Raw genomic sequence first — 23664 nt, 5'->3', positions numbered from 1 at the left:
AAGCGTACAAGCAATAGGGATAACCGCAACCTGGAGAGGATTGTGAAACAAAACCCATTCAAAAATGTGGGGGAGATTCACAAAGAGTGGACTGCAGCTGGAGTCAGTGCTTCAAGAACCACCACGCACAGATGTATGCAAGACATGGGTTTCAGCTGTCGCATTCCTTGTGTCAAGCCACTCTTGAACAAGAGACAGCGTCACAAGCGTCTCGCCTGGGCTAAAGACAAAAAGGACTGGACTGCTGCTGAGTGGTCCAAAGTTGTGTTCTCTGATGAAAGTAAATTTTGCATGTCCTTTGGAAATCAAGGTCCCAGAGTCTGGAGGAAGAGAGGAGAGGCACAGAATCCACGTTGCTTGAAGTCGAGTGTAAAGTTTCCACAGTTTGGGGTGCCATGTCATCTGCTGGTGTTGGTCCACTGTGTTTTCTTAGGTCCAAGGTCAACGCAGCCGTCTACCAGGAAGTTTTTGAGCACTTCATGCTTCCTGCTGCTGACCAACTTTATGGAGATGCAGATTTCATTTTCCAACAGGACTTGGCACCTGCACACAGTGCCAAAGCTACCAGTACCTGGTTTAAGGACCAGTTCTTAATTGACCAGCAAACTCGCCTGACCTTAATCCCATAGAAAATCTATGGGGTATTGTGAAGAGGAAAATGCGATACGCCAGACCCAACAATGCAGAAGAGCTGAAGGCCACTATCAGAGCAACCTGGGCTCTCATAACACCTGAGCAGTGCCAAAGACTGATCGACTCCATGCCACGCCGCATTGCTGCAGTAATTCAGGCCAAAGGAGCCCCAACTAAGTATTGAGTGCTGTACATGCTCATACTTTTCATGTTCATACCTTTCAGTTGGCCAACATTTCTAGAAATCTTTTTTTTGTATCAGTCTTAAGTAATATTCAAATTTTCTGAGATACTGAATTTGGGTTTTTCATTAGTTGTCAGTTATAATCATCAAAAGTAAAAGAAATAAACACTTGAAATATATCAGTCTGTGTGTGATGAATGAATATAATATACAAATTTCAGTTTTTGAATGGAATTACTGAAATAAATAAACTTTTTCATGATATTCTAATTATAGGACAGCACCTGTATGTACCTGACTCCCTGCTGTGCAGCTCCCTCATAGTGAGAGACAGCCGTAGTGGGTGGTAGATTTGAAACATGAACATTTGTTAATGTGCTATACAAGTAATTCTTGACTCTGCCAGAAATTAAAGCTAAGATATTGACATCCAAAGTCACAGACAAAGCATCATCTAATCAATGCGTCATGCTGCAATAGTTAAGCATTAAGCATTGGTTCTTAAATGGACTCATTGGTTGATTAGCTGCCAAAGTGTCAGGAGATGAAATGGCCTTGTAGTCTAATTAGTAAATATGCGTGAAGGCACTTCTGACATTAAGAATTATCTTGCACAATTGGCATTTCATCTGTAAATGCTTCAAAACTGGGGATGTGGTTGCTAAACTTGAGGAGTGGTGACCTGAAGCCCTGCGGAGGGTAATGCCTCAGACGGTTTACTCATAAAATGCAGCAGCTCTACCAATACCAAATGTCACTTCACGCTGAACTGAAAAGTTGGCAGGCCTGGTATTATGAATTAGTATTATGTATCAGCCACAGGCATTATGCTCTTCGTGCACTGTACTTCAATGACGACATGGTTTTTGTTTGTTTTCTCCCATGTATCTTAACCGGAGATTAAAACCTCTGTCATAATTGAGTTAGCAGCTGTCATCAAACAATTATTATTATACTGTAAAAGAGTAGTGATAAACTTTTCCACTTCTTATGAAATGAGTCATAAAGATGCAGTAACACAGTGAGACTTACACGGAGCTGAATATACCAGTTCAGCAGTTTCTGGGAAAAAAACACCTACAAATAAAATCCTGGCTCTGACAGGGTCTGTGGATGCAGGTAACTGCCCTCTATACATAGTGAACATTTTCCACTCTCGTGCTATTCACCACACAACCACCACGTCTAGCTTCAATCTTAATTATATTATTAATAACATAAATAGAATTCATTCAGAAGCAAGTTAGAATAAGCAGCTCTATGTTTACATCAGCACATGTCCAAGTGCTGCATTTACCAAAGGCAGATTATGAGACAATGGGCCCCTGTCTTTGGCCCCTGAGACAGAGCTCTGATGCTCTTGTTTTGCACTGACATTCTCCCCACAGAGCTGAAATTGTATTGGGCACTCAAATGAAAATGTATAATGGGGGTGTCTTTTCTTGTGACATCTTCAAAAGTGAATATTTTGGTTGTTTCTTCCGGTTTTTAGCTGCCTGGTTACACAAAGTGCAAAGTTAAGGACAGCGCAAGTTCTGTGCAAGTTCTCCCACTTAAAAAGATGAGAGAGGCCTGTAATTTTCATCATAGGTACACTCACAACTATGAGACACAAAATGAGAAAAAAAAAAAATCCAGAAAATCACATTGTCTGATTTTTAAAGAATTTATTTGCAAATTATGGTGGAAAATAAGTATTTGGTCAATAACAAAAGTTCATCTCAATACTTTGTTATATACCCTTTGTTGGCAATGACAGAGGTCAAACGTTTTCTGTAAGTCTTCACAAGGTTTTCACACACTGTTGCTGGTATTTTGGCCCATTCCTCCATGCAGATCTCCTCTAGAGCAGTGATGTTTTGGGGCTGTCGCTGGGCAACACGGACTTTCAACTCCCTCCAAAGATTTTCTATGGGGTTGAGATCTGGAGACTGGCTAGGCCACTCCAGGACCTTGAAATGCTTCTTACGAAGCCACTCCTTCATTGCCCGGCGGTGTGTTTGGGATCATTGTCATGCTGAAAGACCCAGCCACATTTCATCTTCAATGCCCTTGCTGATGAAAGGAGGTTTTCACTCAAAATCTCACGATACATGGCCCCATTCATTCTTTCCTTTACACGGATCAGTCGTCCTGGTCCCTTTGCAGAAAAACAGCCCCAAAGCATGATGTTTCCACCCCCATGCTTCACAGTAGGTATGGTGTTCTTTGGATGCAACTCAGCATTCTTTCTCCTCCAAACACGACAAGTTGAGTTTTTACCAAAAAGTTCTATTTTGGTTTCATCTGACCATATGACATTCTCCCAATCCTCTTCTGGATCATCCAAATGCTCTCTAGCAAACTTCAGACGGGCCTGGACATGTACTGGCTTAAGCAGGGGGACACGTCTGGCACTGCAGGATTTGAGTCCCTGGCGGCGTAGTGTGTTACCGATGGTAGCCTTTGTTACTTTGGTCCCAGCTCTCTGCAGGTCATTCACTAGGTCCCCCCGTGTGGTTCTGGGATTTTTGCTCACCGTTCTTGTGATCATTTTGACCCCACGGGGTGAGATCTTGCGTGGAGCCCCAGATCGAGGGAGATTATCAGTGGTCTTATATGTCTTCCATTTTCTAATAATTGCTCCCACAGTTGATTTCTTCACACCAAGCTGCTTACCTATTGCAGATTCAGTCTTCCCAGCCTGGTGCAGGTCTACAATTTTATTTCTGGTGTCCTTTGACAGCTCTTTGGTCTTGGCCATAGTGGAGTTTGGAGTGTGACTGTTTGAGGTTGTGGACAGGTGTCTTTTATACTGATAACGAGTTCAAACAGGTGCCATTAATACAGGTAACCAGTGGAGGACAGAGGAGCCTCTTAAAGAAGAAGTTACAGGTCTGTGAGAGCCAGAAATCTTGCTTGTTTGTAGGTGACCAAATACTTATTTTACCGAGGAATTTAATTAATTCATTAAAAATCCTACAATGTGATTTCCTGGATTCTTTCCCCCCATTCTGTCTCTCATAGTTGAAGTGTACCTATGATGAAAATTACAGGCCTCTCTCATCTTTTTAAGTGGGAGAACTTGCACAATTGGTGGCTGACTAAATGCTTTTTTGCCCCACTGTAAGGACATAAACAAATTTTGCGTGAGTTACTGGAAGCTTGGTTGAATTTTGTTTGGGAATCTTCTTCTGCTTGTCAGTCTGTATAAGTCTTCTCTTGGCAATGCACTAAAGGTTAAACCATTTAACATGGTTTACAACAGCGGCTATAGAACACGGCATGTTGTAACTCTGCATACTCTTGTTTTTTTAGTAAAAGTTACAGTCAATACACTTCAGTTCTCTGTCTCTGTCTTTGTTTGGCCAGAGTATGGATGTAAAGGTTTGATGGCAAAATGCTTTTCAATAATAAACAGCACTTTGCTTTATATTCAAACACTGTTTCCCTTCACTTTTTAAAGTTATATTCTACTGGGCCCTTGACAGTGCAGCAAGTGTTACAGTAAATTTCCAATATTAAGGTGTGGCCTTGACTACATCTGCACTCAGTTCTGCCACTACTCTCTGCACCCTCTTTCACATACACACATGTTCAATTACCTTCTGTAAAGTCAAGGGAGTGTTGGTGGACAACACCCATCAAGCCAGAGGGGAATTCTACTAGACTGTATAAAAGAAAGTTTATGATGGTTGCCACACCTTCAGAAGAATTGAGAAGATGCAGAGCAAGGTTAATCACCGTGATGCAAATTCCCTTAAAGTCAAATTTTATGAGAATGCAGCAGGTGATCATCAAAACAAAAAACATACATCCCAAGCAACCAAGTTTAGACGGACGTTGGCCGTGTCTGTCAAGTGATAGACAAGAGGTGACAGTAGTACAGGAGAGTACAGGTCTGCTATGGAGCATCACCAGGGAAGACACCTGCTCATGTTCATGAGTTGTACACTTACAATAATCACTGACTATACAGTATGACCTGTACTGTAAATACAATTACCTCATTTTAACTTTTTCCAGAGCATTTGCATTGCTCTAGGTACAAAACACCCTCAAACAGAAGTTGAAAGTGACAGATACTGATCTTAATACTGCAGCAGTGACCTTACTGCTTCTTCTGCAAGGCATAATAAGCATCTATCAGCGTTCTGAAGCTGTGCCAATCCTTGAGCTGCACTTTTCTGCAGCTCTAATCTTTAGCAGCCACACCCAGTAATACAATGGCCAGAGGGCAAACTGGCAAAGTGGAGGCAAAGCTGAACTTGAAGGTGGCAATGCAGAAGACAAGCCTCACATATTTCTTCGCTGCCTTCATTGAAGAGTAAAAAAAGGTGGATCTGTGTTTTAGATTTTTAGTTTTGGTTGTTTTACTTGTATTGTATCCACTTGAGTTCTGTTAGTCACATCGTGTGTGTGTGTGTGTGTGTGTGTGTGTGTGTGTCGGTGTGAAAAATTAAGATTTGTGTTTGCAGCACAAAGAAATGAAAAGAAAGTGAATGAGGTCTGCGAAAAATGAACCACGCCTTGGCAACAGCTCCTTCATCCTGAATGTACCACCAGGTAACCAGATCTCTGCACTGTCTGTCTACTGAGTGTTGTGATGTGGTTAACCCTGAAATCAACTTATCCTTTTGGTGTATATAATAAGAAGTTGTTGTCATCACATGTGATCATCAACAGAACAACAGATCATTCACAAAGGCAGATGGATTACCAGATGGATACCGAGCAGCAACACACACAAAAAAAAAATCTATATAGATGAACAGCTGTCTCAGATTGTCAATTGAATGTACTTTCAATTGCAGGTGTGAGTTCTCTTACAAACTGCTATGAGAGGTATCACAAGCATATGGGGTATAAACACCTCAGGCATCCAATGAGTTTCTTCCATATCATAAATCATGCTGCATATGTCCTGCAGCGCCATAATGAAACTGCTCCTTTATGGAGGACTTATGGAGTGCATTATAAGCACTGTGAACACCCCTGAGAGCGTATCCTGCCGCGAAGATCCACACACTGCGCTACCTGGCTCGGATCACTTCAAAGTTTGTGTCAATGCATCTCCGTGCTTTACTGTTTCATTCCAGACTGTCACTGTGGTTTTGAGGTGACATCCACAGTTTGCACACACGCTCTCCACCGCTCTTTAACCTGAGTGCTAAACCAGCTTAGTCAAGTTTGAATGATTGAGGTTTGATGGGGCTTGCGACATATTCGCATTATCAAAGCAAACTTGCACTTGCTTGAGTTCTAGAGGTGAAAAATGGTTGGCCTTGCTAATCGCTGGCAAACAAACATGGGTTTATGTGAATTATGTGGAACTTGAAATTTTGAGCACAATTACTCTTGTGTTATAGATGATTAATGGTGCACCTGAAGGCATCCCTGTCACTGGATATTAAACAGTGTTTGAGCCTACAAAGCAAACTGTGGAACTTGATCAGCAAAATACAAATCATTATTAGTACTTAGAGCATATGGTAGATGTAGGTGTGCTAAGTTGAACCATTTTGTAGTTCAACATACAAAAACAAAACCCATAAATCTTCTTAGAAACTTCACAGACTTAAAAATTAAAGCTGGACTGTTCAAATAGAAAAGTCACATAAGCAACGTGTGCGGTGTTCATCTTCAGGCAAAGTGTGAGCCTCCATGTGTACAAAACTGATAGATGGTTATGATGGTTAGAACAACCAAAGACACCCAAACATACCTGCATCTTCACCTGGTCCAACTGTAGAGACATGTGGTGTATAAAATAAATCATTTCTATTACACTTATTGCTATCATCATATTGTCTGATTATTTATTTTGATAAACGGTACATTTCAGGCAGAGCTTAACTCTCAGAGCTTCCAAATATTGATATCAGTGTTGTCCTCAAAAATCCAGTATTGGTCGGGCATTCGGGTCATGTCGCCCAGCCCTAATGAACTGGTATCTTATTATATTTATATACTAGGCATTGAAAGTTGCTGGTGGAACAGTATCGTCCATAAAGTGCCCTCTGGGTGACAAACCCTGACAGTTGCATGGGAAACAGCTACACAAGCGTTGAACACAAGGCCTTCTCATAGAGTGATCTCATTAGCCACTTCATGTTTGACACTTTGTTTATGCGTCTCTTTATCCTGCTGTTTGTTGATCTTGGCAAATGATTGAGTTCAGCGAGGAAAGCTGAAATAAATACTTTAGATGTGTACTAACCACCTTTCCATGAACGCCGCACCCTGCAGCCTCACTCTGCATTCAGTCCCCAAGATACTTTCTGCTAATCATCACCTCAGAGTGAATTATCTTGGTGAACACGCTTCCCCACTTGCCTCTGGGTTGAGGCCCTGGCCTGGTATTAAATGATGAGTAAAATACATGATGAAGAAGGTTGTGCTGTACAGTAGGACTACCTTGTGTGAGCAATCAGTTAGATTTGGGTCATGCCTAGACGCTTCAACAAAACACACTCTTCTCTCACTCTTTTTTATGAGTTCATCTTTCGCTTTGGCACTGATTTTGTCGTATGACTTCAAGTGGTGCTGGTAGACTGATTTATGGTCAGATTTATGGTCATCTCGGCTTTCTCCATCCCAACTCTAGTTGAAGGCTTGTTCCCCTGCAGCATTTAATGCGCCAGCTCTGTCAGAAAAGAATGCCAACCACCTCAAGGTAGAACCACACCTCTAAGTGAATCTGAAATGAGGGCAATGGATTATCTCTTTCTATGCTAGTCATAATGTCTTGTACTCATTCCGCTTCTGACACAATCCAAAAATGTCAGCAGGATTTAAGTACAGGTAGTGAGTAATTATCTGGATGTCACTTTCACTGAGAAAGCGGTCTGTCTGTTTCCTCAAATGCCAAAGTTGACACCAACTATTGAAACATTTAAGCCCATGATACATTGTGTGTGTGTGTGTGTGTGTGTGTGTGTGTGTGTGCGTGCGCGTGTGTGGTTGCATCAGATGGAGATGGACATTTGCATATTACACTACTCTGGCAGGTTTTACCACAGTTGGTCACATCTCTTGTGACTGGCTGTTGATTTTACATTTCCAATGTTCTCACAGCTGTAGTTACTCATTACTTTACAAATCTCCATACAAATGATGAGCATATAAAATATGATGTTTAGACATAAAACTGCCCTACAACATTGGTTAGTCAATTGACAAACACTTAATTGACAACTGTTTTTGTTGATAAAGCCATTTTTCATGGAAACATTTCAAGGCTCCAGCTTCACGCATGTGAGGACTTGTTACGTTTCCTTTTAATCATCTCGGTTTGCACTGTTGTGGAAGTAGCACTTTTGTTTGTGGTTATATAAAATATGCACAGCAGGTGTCCTCCTGCTTGTTTCCTCTTATGGGAACTAAACCCCACTAAAGCGTCCGTCAACAAATATCATCAGCCAGTTTGGTGTTAGTCATGAAGCCAGATTTTCTTTGACAGAGCTGTGATTTAAAGTGTGCCACACATGAGACCCACAGTATCAGCATCATTGTATGTTGTTTTACAGCACCAGACAAAAGGGTAGAGAAAGAAGCTATCGATCACTCTCAACAAGTGTTCTCCATCTGCAGTCAGCGGCCCTCAGACAGGAGGTTCAGCTGCAGACCTTTACTGAGCCACTTAAAACTCTCCAAAAGTGTCCCTTTATGTCACTAATCCTTTTGTCACTGATGCACATCATTCAGTGAAAACACCCTAAGCTCTATCGAAATGAAGGTACATCAGCTGTCACAGCTGCTGACAGACAAATATTTAACCAGTGAGTGACTTTTTTGCACCTGAGTGAGATTTTGTTAAGCAGAGCAGCCTTCAGCTTTGAGTGAGGTCATTTTGCAGCTCTTGTTTTACTGTACTGTACTGTAATACACCGCCTGTTTGAGTTGCTGTGCTTTACTACTACTTCTACTGCTGGTTTGGAATCTGTCTCTTATTTCTGCCTCTACACCCTTTCACACCCACAAACACACCCACAAGCATGCTCTGATTAGTCTGCGTTAGATTCCCCCCCTTTGACTAGTAAAGCAGCACTATAAAATACTAATACTGTTGGCTGAAGATGGACTTGTGTCCTCTGATATTTTCATTGATGACCTTTTCTATCAGTCCTTGAACCTCTTTGGTTTAGGACGACTCCCTCCAGCACCCGGAGCCTCTGCATGAAGACAGGCTCTGACAAGAACTGGACCTACCTGTAACCCCTTTCTTTTCCTCATTGGGTATCACATCTGACATGCTTCATACTTTCTGAATTATGCCGATGCCTTGCCTGAACCTGCTTTCTGCTGGCAATGCTAAAAACAAGCCTCGCCTACAGGCACCAATCAGAACACAGCGTAAGTTTCAACAACTGTTGGTTCAGTCTCATTAAAAAAGGACAATGAAAGCGCGGACATGGTTGCTGCCCTGTGCCCCCACACATGCTTTAGAAGCCTCCTAGTTCTCAAAAAGCTTCTCTTTGGTAAGCTTAATATTTTAAAGTCAGGGTCACTGTGATGGGGGGGCATATTTAAGCATGTACTGGGGGAGAGGCAAGGAAATACCCCTGCAGGGATCATTATGTCACACACGCATGAACTCCAGCTGCACATACTGACAGTGAGAAATAAGATAAAGTCAAGATAAAGTTCATCTTAAAGATGCTTTTTAGAGACAAACTGCAGTCCATTTTTCTTTTCAGGTAGGTAAGGGCACAGCTACAGTAACTATACATTTACTAAAGTCAGTTTTGAGATTCTTGTGCTTAACTTGAGGATTCAGACTTGATGCTAATATATACTTCTGTTCCAACACATTTCAGAGGGCAGCACTGTACACTATGTCACATTTATCTGACAGCTATAGTTCATTTGCAGAAGACATTTGAAATGTATTGATATAGATAGAGTATGCATTGAAAGGTAAAATATAACTGGATTAACCTGGAGTACGACCTGGCTGCATGGGAGCACAGTATAAACTATAATTTAGTCTAACAAATATGACTTTGACATAAGGCCCCACTACAATACAGGGTCACAGAGATCAGGTAATGATAGTGGATATTGGGGGATTTTCACACTGCAGAATCAATACTTTTACTCGTGTAAAAGCATTTACATAAAAGATGTGAATATTTCTACCACTGTTGGAGGCCAAAACCAAAAAGTGAGGCACAGAACATGTCCTCGTGTAACCCAACGAGTGAGAGTTGAAGAGTTGCTGTTGATGGAACAGTCAGCTTGCGTATATACCAACACCTGTCATATATAATCACAGCAGAATGTGAAGTGAAAACAACCTGCTTCTCTCTCCTGTTTGCTTCTCACACACACCTGTGCATTAAGATGTAGCATGCTGGCTGCTGTCCCAGTCACTGTCATTAAATATATTCAAGTCTCCAATGCTTTAAAATTAGACACGGAGGTTTTGTTATAAAAACACACGTCAAGAGCTAGTTTGCTATGCAACCTGAGACACGTGTTGTTAATCCTGCATGGATCTTTTATTTATTTTTTTTCATCCTCATGGATACTAGAAGGCCTAACCCACGCTGAGGTCGAACATTTAACACTCACCGTCTGTTAGAAGTTGACTGGGTGTTCTTGTTTAGTCCACAAAGCCAACATGCCCACTGGTGCAACAGTTCATCCCCAGAGCAGACAGATGGCTCTGAAATACTGTATGAAGAACAATAAGTCATCACACAGTTACAACAATCTGTAGAAAAGTCTGATATATTGGCCCTGCTGATGTGATTCACTGGTTCCTGTGGGTCATGGTCCCGGTCCCACTGATGTGGTTCTCTAGTTCCTGTGGATCCTGGTCCTGGTCACGCTGATGTGGTTCCCTGGTTCCTATGGATCCTGGTCCTGGCCCCGCTGATGTGGTTCTCCATCAGCCAATGGATGTACGTCTGTCCAAGGCTCCAGCCTGTCCGTCCTTGGGAGCTGGATCTCTCCTTCACTGTGGTGCTCCTGGAGGTTTCTCTGTTCCCACTGGGTTTTTTGAGTTTTTCCTTCCCGAAGAAGGAGGGTCATAAAGGGCAGGTGATGCCTCGGACTGATCCACCGGACTGATCCATTGGCCTCATCGACTGCTGGACTCTTTATTAGATTGTTTGTTCGCTTACACTTGTTTATTTCAGTGAACTTTGTAAAGCACTGTGAGACACTCTGTTGTCATATTGGGCTATACAAAGAAAACTGAATTGAACTGAATTGAATATTCATACAGGCCACAGCCCAACTATTATACAACATCCCAACTTGACAACTTTAACTGATAATTGGAGTGAGCTACTCTGTTTTTTTGGGACATCCCTTTGATTAGACCATCTAAAAATGGGCTAATAAATAATAACAATAATATATGCTCCTGTTAATGAGCTCCCACATTAAACACTCTGTAGATGACAAACATAAAGAGTAGGTCATGACATTAAAGGATGCGACAAGTGAACTTTGAAGAGGACTTGACCGTAGTAAGAGTTCAAACTACCCCTGCACTGCCATCTTTGTACTGACTCACAGGGAGGAGCATTACTGTCTGATTTATTTTGAACTTCATTTGAAATGTTTTGTATCTGCTCCTTTTTCCAGCACATTTAGAGTTTACAACCCTCTTCTCTAATGCTCGTGTTACAGCATTGCTCTCAGACCAAATATAGATGGAAGCAATAGATGCTTTCTGCATTGTGACTGTAACTGTTGGCAATTTGTAGCAGCGGTTTGGTATGTCACATGAAGTTGTAACTGTGGACTGTGGGTGTTTAAGATGCCTGACAAAGAGCCCTGTGCTGGAAATGTCACGTCCCATAAAAAAAAGTCTTCTTTACTGGAGGTATTTGGTGTGTGGATCTTGCCATCTCAAATCTGATGGATGTTTTTTGATCCGAACTGGGATGTGCATTTTTTCCACCATTTTTAGACCAAATATCTGCATGTGTTCGTCTTCAAAGACACTCACTTTTTCCTCCCTTTCTCATTCCTCGCCCACTCCACGTGCTCGTAAATACTTATGAATCACACTTTGGCTTGAACTGCTTCATCTTGTGCATACTTCATAGGCCATCCCACACACACACACACACACACACACACACACAGAGGGGTACTCCCTGCCAAATGCTTCATCTAAACATCCTGCGCTGAATCGCCAAACTGTGAAGAAGCTGGTACAAGATGGAAAACAGGTTAAGTTGCTGGTGAGACTAACAACACAATACTGCCTCCTTGTGGGAAAGACTGAAATGGATACCAGCTCAAGTTGGCACATGCAGAAGTGTTGGATCTTAATGCTCCACCCTCCTGGGTATTCTTCATTAGAGGGAGATCATTTTTGGTGATGCCTTATTATTTAATCAAACGTGTAAAGACGACTGATGTGAGACAAAGATTCCTCTTTTTAATTTGTACAACTGTTTGATAAGGACTTACTTTCTGAGTGGCTGCAGGGGGACAGTATGCCAAGTAAGCAAACACACACTGGCATGCATACACGCAAACGCTTTATATTTGCAGGCCACTTTATATGATGAACCTGTTCAACTGCATGTTAATGTAAATATCCAGAAACTGCTGATCTGGTGGGATTTTCACCCTCAACCATCTCTGTGGTTTACAGATTGCAGAGATCAGAGGAGAATGGTTGGAGCTGATAGAAGGGCTGCAGTAGCTCAAATAACCACCTGTTACAGCCAAAAGCTACTATTGGCTGACTTTGCTTGAGATAAACAGGTTTGCCACATCTTTACAATGACTCCCTTTCAGAATAAACACATCGTGAGAACTTAACTTTTCAGACTAGAAAACCAAGCAGGCTGTGTGTAGTTTTGCATTTTGAAGCTCCGTTTGTGTTATTATTGTCCTGACAGGGTCATGGAACACACACACACACACACACACACACACACACACACACACACACGGTGATATATTGCCCCCTTGTGGTAAATTGCTGAAAACAAGACTTAATTAAAATCATTATGTTCACAACCCCTATTTAAAATAAATTGCTCATAGAGCTGTTTATAAATGCCCAACACAAATAATTACATCTCAAAACACATTTTAGGAGGAAATAACCTCTTGAAACTTCCAGACTACATCTTGTTGGTCATGCAAAGTCCCTTCAGTTGCACAGAACATCAAATGATAAAAACCACAGTTAATTCTGATTTTCTTATAGAAATCCAAAGGCCAGGATCTTATGGACGTTTCTGTTAAAGAGACTAAATCATTTTAAAAGACCACAACAATACTGCAAAGACCTCAAAGCCCCATACAACAAAGCATGGAGGCCGAGCTGTGCAACAGTTATAACTATGTAACTGTATGTGACACAGACGGATAATTAAAGCAGTCCAAACCATTGGACAGATATTTCCCTCAGGAGCTACTGGAGGGCAGCACAGCTACAGGAGAAGGAGTATTAGACTCCAAACGAATACTAACTTTGCTCCATGTATGCTGACCTAAAACTTTGGCTAACTTCACTGAGACCAGCTTGCTAACACATTCACCCTCAGCAGCTTTGTAAGGTGATAAAATGTCCAGTTTGTGTTTTGACTCTTGATCTGCTGCCTAAAAATGGTCTCAAAAAAATATGCATAATGAATAACACAGTACTGCCAGTTTACATTTAATTTGGAAAAACTCACCTGGCAACTTTAAGGTTCTTCTGAAATCTGCTGCATCCAAACACTAACATTTTCTGCTCGTATGGGAGAATCTTTGGTATATTAAAAAGTATGATGAAAGATCCAATTTAAACGACTGGTTGACTTTTTGACTTTGTCACAACTGCACAAAAGCACAGGTGCAGTTAATAGCTCTGATTATATGGCTGCATTCCATTTAGGAAGGTGCCGTGGTGCAGTTTATGTTGGATTACTGGTGAGGCATACAGGGACACCTACATGGAACCGAGCCGGCGTTAATGTTATTAGTTACACACTTGTGCTTTTCTTGCTTTGACAAGGAAAACTGGTCAAGGTGTCTGCACTCTGTTAGCTCTTAGATTAATTAAACCACTGGCCTGTCAATCAAAAGCAACGAGGAGCATAGTGTTCCAAATACGGACTTCTTTTTCCTTCTGCATCCATATATGGGGAACGTGGCGCTCACACTGTATTGCAATATACAGAACTGTAGATGTAGTGTGTGTATAGAGAGTGATGGATTATTGCTATGGCCACTGAAGTGCTATGTATTTTTTTTATTGATTTTACTTTGACACCTTTACTTTACACCTTAATCCTGATCACTCACTGGTCAGTTTTCAGCTATAACATACTAGATATAAATATATATATGTAAAAACAATTTCTTTTTGAATCATCATCAAAAATTAAAAGAGACACGTTGCTTTTTTTTTCAGTAAACACATTTTTATTTTGTTTTGGTAGCAAAAACAGCACCTCAGGACAACAGTATGATGTGGGCAGTCTCCTAAGGGGTCGAACAGTTTCAGTTACAGGACACGCACAGGGAAGACATGCACTACCTACTTTAGCAGGCAATTTTAAGACATTAGTTGACCACCAAGCACTGAAGAACTGTTTCAGTACATTCACATTCCTTTGACGACACCACTGTCCACTTTATGCAACACCATTTGGAATTCATGTATGGAATAGCCATTGCATAGATTTCAAGGGAGTGTTTTTATTTATCTATTTATGGTCATATTTGCAATTTGCCCAGTTTTTAATCTCATTTTCTGAGATTCTCTGAATAAACTACTTTTTTTTTTTTTTAGTACAGACAGTCAGACATACAAAATAAACTCTTTGGTCCCTTTCAGATCTTTGGTAGTGTTAGGATCATTTATTGCTTCATGAAAAACATGTTCAAGCTCTACTGGAGAGTGGCTGGCAAGCATTTTACTTCAGACTTGTTTATTATGATAGCTGGGGGGGTGAACTGTAAGTATAAAACTACCAGAGAGGCAGAAGAGATCGTAGCAGACAAATAGCTACACCTCCAAACTAGACAGCTCAATCCTCGATCACCTCAGAGGACTCAGACACCACTCTGCCGTCCTTGGTCTCAATCATCTTGATAACAACGTTCTTCTTGCTCTGGGTGCTGTAGCTGCCGCCGCCGTATCCGCTGCCGTACGCACTGCCACTGCTGTATCCGCCATAGCCGCTGGAGTAGGTGCTTGCGTAGCTGCTCTTGGCGCTATCCATGGGGAAACCACCGTAGCTTGCTGTTGAGAGAAGAGAAGTCAGGGAAAACTATTAAACTTGGAAAAATCAACACAGACCAATTGTTGTGACTTCAGTCAATGCAAAGGCAACAAAGGTGAGGTTGGCAGAGATGACTTACTGCTCTGTTGGGAGATGTTGACAGCCTTGATACCATTTGCCAGCCTGTCCTCCTCTCCCTCCAGCAGTTTCCTGTAGGTGGCGATCTCAATGTCTAGAGCCAGCTTAACGTTCATCAGGTCCTGGTATTCTCTGATCTGGCGGGCCATATCCTGTTTGGCTCTCTGCAGGGCGTCTTCCAGGTCCCTAATGCGTGCCTTGGCGTCCTTCACTGCCATCTCACCGCGCTCCTCAGCCTCAGCGATCTGGGCCTCCAGGTTGGCGCGCTGAGAGAAGATTGTTTTGAAAAATAAGGCTTTGTCCACTCACCTGAGTGTGGAATGACATGAAAAACAATATATGATGTGTCAAAATGGTCCCATACCTGTCCTTTGACAGCATCAATCTCTGATGTCAGTCTCTGGATCATGCGGTTGAGGTCTCCGATCTCTGCCTTTGTGGCCCTCAGGTCATCTCCGTATCTGCTGGCGGACGTCTGCATCTCCTCGTACTAAATAAGCATCAAGAAAACACAACATTACAAACTGGAAACACTATTGAAGAGAATGCTGAACGTAGAGACCTTTCTTTAACCTAAACACGCACACACAGACCATCTTCACCTTTCTAAATGTAAGAAGATAATGTAAGGATAAAAACATGCAGAAGGAGTGCTCCATCACCTTGGTCTTGTACCATGTTTCTGCCTCGGCACGACTGCGGTTGGCGATATCCTCATACTGAGACTTGACTTCAGCCACAATGGCATCCATGTCCAGGTTGCGGCTGTTGTCCATCTCCACAATGACTGAGGTGTCCTTGATCTGTCCCTGGAGCTCACGAAGTTCCTGAAGAAATGCAAAAAAAAAAAAGGGGATGTGACCGGACAGATAAATAACAAATAATGCTGATGAAAGCAGCAAGCAGTTTGGTTTGAGTTGATTTGATGCCGTACCTCCTCATAGATCGACCTGAGGAAGTTGATCTCATCTGTCAGACTCTCCAGCTTGGCCTCCAGCTCAACCTTATTCATGTAGGCCTCATCGACATCCTGCAATTAGTAAAAATGTTTGTTACAGTGAGACCGCTTAAACATAAGTGCAACAAAAAATTGCACTTAAGGATGTCGAATGTGCAACTTAGGTAACGATGCTGACCTTCTTGATGAGGACAAAGTCATTCTCACACTCTGTGCGCCTGTTGATCTCATCTTCATACCTGAACGGAGGAAAAATACAGTTCATGATTAGATGTTTATCCATAAAGAGGCTCATCTCATGCTCCTGTTCAGTTTTGAGAGTTTATACACTAATGTAACACTAGGAGGCGCAAGTAGTCCACCCCTAACTGTTGAACTCCTCTGGGACATTTGCCTCACATTGTCTGTTGACTCAGGGCCAAGCCTGAGATGTGTTTCTGATATTTCTCCCTCGAGGCTCGTCTGAACTCAGCTGACATGCTCCGTTTGTAGTGTGGACAACAAATGGATGAATACGTGCGGCTTGATTGTACCTGTTCGCTTTGGAAACATGCATGTCAGCATGCGCGCAATCATGCTTGTTTCCCCTTGTGTGAAGTTTTACGCTGCTCTACTGACAGCCAGTGCTGTAAAATGAGTTTTACCTCCAGTCATATGTAAAGTAATGGGTGTTGGGAACATGCTTCCTCTGTGTTGTAATCCTCTAGAGTCTGTATGACGCAAGACAATGGACAGATGTAGGGAGTAGTCTACAAAAAGATGAACTCAGTGTACTGCAAGGCTGGTGTTGAAGCAGAAATATGACTTAGACATGGTGCTGATGTAAAAGAAAGATCCAACTGTGTGTCATTTATGAAGTTTCTATGCATTTTGAAAAAAAGTGTTTTCTACATGAAAAAGATGAAGCCTTGATAAACCATATGGCTCTTTATGGGCTGGAACAGGCCTGACGCTGAATAGAACAGCTAATTTAATCCCTCATTGGCCCCTCCACACTCACTTGTTCTTGAAGTCCTCCACCAGACCCTGCATGTTGTGCAGGTCGGCCTCCAGCTTCATCTTGTCGTTGCCCAGGCTGTCCAGCTGTCTGCGCAGGTTGCCGATGTAGGCCTCGAACATGGCGTCGATGTTGGAGCGGGTGGTGGTCTGTCCCTGCAGCAGGTTCCACTTGGTTTCCAACATTTTATTCTGCTGCTCCAGGAAGCGAACCTGAGGTACAGAGAAGGAAGCAGAACGAGGGGAAAAAATTAGGATTATTTAACAGGGTTATCTATATCAATCACAAAGAATCAGCGACTTACATGCTTGTTTTACTGTAACGAATATGTGAAGATGTATGAAGTGTGATGTAACAAGAGTCTGCTCTGCCCTGACATGACAACATCTCCTCTGGGTTAACGTCCCAGCAGGCAGTCATCAGGTCAACCTGGCCATGCATCATCTACAGCCTTTGTTGTTCTTATCTATGTTTGGTGCTATGTAAGCTGCTGCTTGCTGCGTTTCCAGGCTGGCCGGGCTTTTCCAAAGGAAGGCCTGACGTGTGTGCATCCTGACAGGAGGTGGAAGGGAGGGAGAACAAGACGAGGTTGGAAAAAGCCAGTGATGGACGAGTGGAGCGAGTTAACCCTTCTCCTGCGTGTCTTCCTGTTTTTGTACAGCGAGGTTCGCAGCCAAAGAGGACGAATAGGTAGAGAGAAGGGGCTGACATCCGCAGTCAGACGCAGGAGGGTAAATATTTAACTGTGTTGTAGAGGTGACGGGGGAGGGGAGCAGGGGGGAGGTGGAGGGGGGGGGGAAGTGAAGGTGGAGGATGAAAAGGTGGGGCAGTTTGCATATTTGTGAACAGTAAAAGCGAGGTAGGGAAAACAGATATGCGCCTCAATGGACCTTGCTCCCTGACACATTATACTCCACAGGTGATCTAACCAAGGACCTCTCATGGTTTTCATTTGAAGAGGACTAAACACAGATAATAACGTACCTCCAAATACTCTGCCACCACAAGATAACCCATGATAACATGGAAGTTTATCTGCTTTGTGTTGAAGCATTTGAAATGCCCTTTGTCTTCATTTAATCATTGCGCTGGTAGAGGGAGAGCTGATATGCAGCCAGTCAGCTGGCATGGACCAGAACATGAAACCAACAGGCCTTTTTAAATATTAACCCACTGCTGAGGCCTCAGAGGACAGAGGAGTAGTACATAAATGCTGCATTTCAATGCTGATTTGAATGTTTTAAAGATTCAAATGTCCCGATGGACACTGTCACTATGAAAGAAGTTATTGTCATAAAGGTAACAATAGAAGTTCTGACTGTGTGCATGTGTGTGTGTGTGTGTGTGTTTGAGAGGGGTGGGGGCCACCAGGGCAGCAGAAAGAGCCACACCCCAGCTATGGGAGGGCCCATTCCCAAGGTAACTCGTATCACAAGTCCCAAGCTCTGCCCTGACACACCCTTTGCTTTCTCCCTCCCTTCTGCTCTCTCTTTGTCTTTTTCGGGCTCTCCTTTCTGCAAGCCTGTTTTTCATCACTATAAAAGGGCAGCCTGAGCCAAAAGATAGGGGGCCTAGCCCTAAGTCTGAGCTACAGCACATTCTTTTTTTTTTTTTACTTGACTGCATTTGTGGGAGGTGACGTGAGCAGAGAGGAGAATAAGTCAACATTCTCCACGCAGCAAAAGTGAGGAAATCAGCATTACAGCACATGTGGTAAACATGTGGACCTCTATATCAAATATTGCATAAGAATATCTCAGCTCTGTGAATGAGCTTTCCATCCACCTAAAGTAGTTTCTGTCTATCTGAAGGGAAGAATAAGCCAAATACCAGTGCATGGGTGACCTGAATTTTTGACACAAACATTTATCCGCCCCCATCTCAAGCCCTTACCTTGTCAATGAAAGAAGCAAAGCGGTTGTTGAGGGACTTGATCTGCTCCTTCTCCTGGGTGCGGACAGCCTGGATGGTGGGGTCAATCTCGAGGTTCAGGGGGGCCAGCAGGCTCTTGTTCACAGTCACAGCGGTGATGGGGGCCTGAGCACCCATGCCACCACCAAATCCTAAACCCATGCCCATGCCTGCACCACCCATGGTTGAACTCAGGCTATAGGCAGAGGAGCTGCTGATGCCAGCTCCTCCAAAGCCAGCTCCTCCATAGCCAGCTCCTCCAAAGCCCCTGCTGCCTCCTCCATACGAACTCCTGACAGCGTAGCTACTCCGGGAAGTGGCAGCACCTGGTCCTGCATAGGAACTGCTGCTGAAGCTCCGTGGGGCAGAGGAACTCCTCACACTGTAAGTGGTTTTCTTAAAACTTGACATTCTGAAATCTGGAGTAGCTTTTTTCTTTCGGATGAAATAAGTCTGTGAAGGTCAGACTGAATGGCTCGGTTGGTGTGGTGAGGCAGGGAGGCAGGCCGGCAGAGGGGAGAGACCGGAGTGGATAGAAAAGAGAAGAAACTCCTGAGGAGTTTTAAAGCCTGTTGCTGTGGGAGGGGACTGTGGTGAGCTGCCATTGGCTGCGGGTCTGGGTGAGAGAGGGAGGCAGGGCTGTAACATTACACTTCTATGACACATTGTCCAGTCACTCCAAACCATTACCTGGTCTTTCGACAAGCTTCTCTGTGTTGTTAGAGAAAACCCGGTCCCTTCAGAGGATTGTGGACTGGTTCTACGCCCTTTGCTTTAATCTCCTCTGTGAGTGTGTCTCCAGGTAAAAGTTTTCAAACACACCACAGCTGATTCAATGAGGAAGATCTGGAAGTCTGGTCAAGTTAAATTCATATCCAGCAGCAACCATGTATCAGAAAAAATGTGTGAGGGTGTGTATGTGCGTGTGTGTGTGTGTATGTGTGCGTGGGGTGGGTTAAGCAGTAAAAATTATGGGTTTATAATGTTTCTACAACAGGTTAATTAGTGAGCTGTAGAGGTGTTGGTGGGCTGATTTTTCTACCTTTCTACCTATTTCTAGTCTTTATGCTAAGCTAAGCTAACCAGCTGCTAACATGTAGCCTCATATTTCTTGCACAGACATTAAAGAGGTATTGATCTCCTCATCTAAATCTCGGCAAATACGCAAATGATATATGAATAATAATAATGTCTAACTATTGCTCTAATCACGTCATTAAAACAGCTCGATGTCACATAGTAAATGATGCGTCTTCTGAGCTGTGTTCCAGTTTCAAGCAAGTACAAGCTGAGTCCCCATAAATATCTGTAAAACACTCCTGTTTTAACGTTCACTAACAAATTGTCCAGGTTTTCTCCACAGTTAGAATAATGATTATAATATCATATTTGTTTCCAAGGCTTATATACATATATGTTTATCATGTTCTGTCCCACAAATTCTCACCTAATCCAATATAAAAAAAATATACAATGCACCACATATCTAAATTCAACAAAATAATCACGTGTCTGTATGAGTGTCAGTCAATCAATGTGCCACTGTCAAGGCTGTTGCTAATCTATAATCCTGCAGCTCTGTCTGTCGTTGCGCTAACTGTTAGCTATGCCCGGCAATGAAGATGCATTCATAGCATCCATGTTGTTGAAAGGTGTGCTCTGGATTCATGTTAAAAGAGCTGACCCCCATCCCGATGAATGTGATGTGGTTTGAAAATATAGTCACCCTATTCTAGCATGCACTAACAAACAAGTTGTGTCACTCAAGGCAAATTCTGCTGCTTCTCTTAATAACACCAGTACAGTTAAAATCCACATATATTTCACTATTCAAGCATTTTTAAAACAGGAGTAATACAGTTACCACAGTGGTATTGGACAATAACATATTTTGGAGGAGTGTTTGCAATTTAGAATTCAAAATTCCTCCGCATGTGCAGGCAACCAGCATGCAACCCCAGTGCCGTTCTGATCATAACACACACCACATGTGCTCCTCTGTATGCTTCGATCTGCAACTGCATTAACCAGGTGGCTTTCACTACAGTCAAACAAACGGGCGCGTTAGGTTAACGCCGTTGAGCCTGAGGCTCTTTAAACACAATGGACAATGAAAGCGTCAACGTTTATTCATGTTTATATACAACTGTGTGCTTACGGCTGCCTATCAGTCCACGGGACACATTTCTCAGATAGCAGAGCTGTGATGGGTTATGTTTCTCTCTTCATAATTCATAACTGATGCTGATTCCTGAGAGAACAGCTCACAGTGTACAGAGCCTATATTGCTCCTATTATTCCTGCCTGTACAGTACAGTAGCTTAACCATGCTACAGGCTGAGACTATACATGTCAGCTCAACCTTCAGCAGTCCTTCCACCAATACCGGCCCTGCATTCCTCTCCTCCCTCATTCATTTCCTCCTCCAGTCCCTGACCACGATGAGTCATCAGTCTTGGCATTGGCGATCTAACCCCCGTCCACCGTACCCTCTCTTCCTCCATCTTCTCTAAACTTCTTCCTTCCCATCCAGTGGCTCTTGGCCTCATTATCGTCATGGAAACGCACCGCAATAAAGCAGACTCCCATCTTCTTTCAGCCAAAATTAATGCCAGCTCATGAGCAGGGCATTTTGCGACTACTGTGTGCAGAGGAGCGGACTCGATCATCCTGAAAAAGAACATGTGGAAATGTCGATATGATGTTGAGAATCTGAATTTGAGCTTAATAAAAAATTTAAAAAAATCTGGTATGAAAAGTACCAGAGGGGAATTCCTGCTTTGTGAAATGTAAAATTCACATGAGTAGTGATCACCACCAGATTTTGAATCATGAGGGATGTTGATTCAAAACACTCAGAAACAGGAACAGATCTCTCGCAGAGCGCTTGGAAGTTGATTGAATTTCAGTAAAAGTTATGAAACATGGTCGTATGACTCTCATTACTGTGGCCGACCTATCTAACTCTTAACAATCTAATAAAGTCCTGTTGTCATGTTTGCAGCATGAGCCACTTTCCATCAGTGTGAAAGTAAAATCTATTTGTGAAATAAATGAATGAATTCATGACATTTGGAGCTCCACACTCGACAGGGTTGCAGTGAAATTCCCTTATTGTATATTTTTCTCTAAACTATCTCATTAACCAGCAACAGAACTTCTTTCCTGCTCCAGTTCGGTTTACTTTTTTTCCCATTTCAGACATTCCCTATAATTTAACCCCTATTTATTATATTTCTCTATCGCTGTTTGTCGGGGAAATTCACTTGTGCAGAAACAAGGGATATTACAAATATGAAAATAAATGCAAATATGAAAATATGAGAAGAAATATATAAATATGTGTATTGCACAGGATATTGAATAGTAGTAAAAAAAATTTTTTTAAAAAGTGGATATTAAGGATTTCATGTTTTTAGAATAACATCGCTGGAGTGAAATATTAGTTTTTGAATGAAAATGTAAGATGTAATCTGATGGGGCACAATTGTAGCCCTTACATCCCGTCTGCTTGGCTGGGACAATGTGTGATTTACTGCACCAATTCCAAATGTTTCTGTGCCTACCTGTCATTTCAACACCAAAACATGTAAAAAAAAGATGTCCATGCTTAAACATACCAGATTTATCCTCTAAGTGTAACTGTTAGAACACATGACATGACACCTGATAAACCATGAAATCAGAGGATTATCACCTTGTTTGTCTTATTGAGACACGTCTCACTGTGTGCTGATATCAGTATCAGCACACGGTGAGACGTATCAGCAGATTTTAGCATACTAAACGTGTTGGAGATCAATCCAGCTGTCACTGAATACTGATCAAAGAATTATTAAAACAAAACTCCTGACCGCTGGCATTTCTTGACAACTCAACCAGCTCAACTCTGGTTCAACCAGTTTCTTGTTACATTGGCAGAACAGGCCTCCAAACATATTTGGATTCTGAGTAACACAACAATTAGGTGGAGAAATACCAACACTTTGATGACTATAATGAGCTCAACTGATTATGGCGTCAGCGTACGCATGCCATTCATTGCTATCAGCACAATCAATGGTAATCACGCTTTGATCAGGACCAGCCACATGCTTGAGATGATTCTGTCATTGCGACATCAGTAGGCTCAGGTGGATACCATATCTGCGATTTCTTGTTTTCGCAGAGGTGAGCAGGATTTTACAGCAGGATAAATGAGTGTGAACAGTGATGGACCTTTAAACTGTGTGTGCCGGAACAGCTCTTCACAAAGCTGTCACAAGGCGTGTCTGAGTGTGTCACAGCTACTGTAGTGTGTGTGTATGTGTGTGTGTGTGGGCAGGCACTGAGGGTGTGACTCTGTGTCACCCCTGGGCTCCATTCAACAGTGAAGGACATACAAAGCCAATGAATGCTTGTCGTGGTGCAAAATTTGTCCAAATCGTAGGATTTGTGGGGCGAAGTCATCGTGACCCTTCACTAAAATGGGCTGGGCTTCTCTTGACAGCAGCTTTCCCTGAATGTCTTTACATAACATAACTTCATGCTGTCCAGCAGCCCCTTCCTGACAGGATACAATGCAATCACCCAGCACATGAAACAACCCTATTTTGTTTAATGGCTCCATTGTGTTGCAACTGACCTCTCTGCCATGAAGTAGAGAAAGACGACCCTCCGTTTCACATCGCGC

General features: G+C 42.6%; 1 protein-coding gene across 1 annotated transcript; it reads right to left on the bottom strand.

The window, feature by feature from the left end:
* Positions 1-14162: 14162 nt before the first annotated feature.
* On the bottom strand, positions 14163-19516 carry krt8 (keratin 8). The gene is made up of 8 exons (XM_070838844.1): positions 18975-19516; positions 17085-17293; positions 16263-16323; positions 16061-16156; positions 15789-15953; positions 15491-15616; positions 15128-15392; positions 14163-15008 (listed from the first exon to the last, which is right to left on the bottom strand). The coding sequence occupies exons 1-8, from the start codon at positions 19401-19403 to the stop codon at positions 14794-14796; spliced, it is 1566 nt and encodes a 521-aa protein (XP_070694945.1). The 5' UTR covers positions 19404-19516; the 3' UTR covers positions 14163-14793.
* Between the last annotated feature and the right edge of the window lie 4148 nt (positions 19517-23664).

The sequence above is a fragment of the Pempheris klunzingeri genome, chromosome 11 (genome assembly GCF_042242105.1).
Source record: "Pempheris klunzingeri isolate RE-2024b chromosome 11, fPemKlu1.hap1, whole genome shotgun sequence".
Taxonomy (NCBI): domain Eukaryota; kingdom Metazoa; phylum Chordata; class Actinopteri; order Acropomatiformes; family Pempheridae; genus Pempheris; species Pempheris klunzingeri.
This window is presented reverse-complemented; position numbering and strand designations above follow the sequence as displayed.

Excerpts from the sequence above, each read along its gene's own strand:
- krt8 (XM_070838844.1), bottom strand. The coding sequence starts at position 19,403 with ATGTCAAGTTTTAAGAAAACCACTTACAGTGTGAGGAGTTCCTCTGCC. Across the intron at positions 17,294-18,974 it reads TTGCTTCTTTCATTGACAAG|GTTCGCTTCCTGGAGCAGCA; the intron begins GTAAGGGCTTGA and ends TCTGTACCTCAG. Across the intron at positions 15,617-15,788 it reads AAACATGGTACAAGACCAAG|TACGAGGAGATGCAGACGTC; the intron begins GTGATGGAGCAC and ends ATGCTTATTTAG.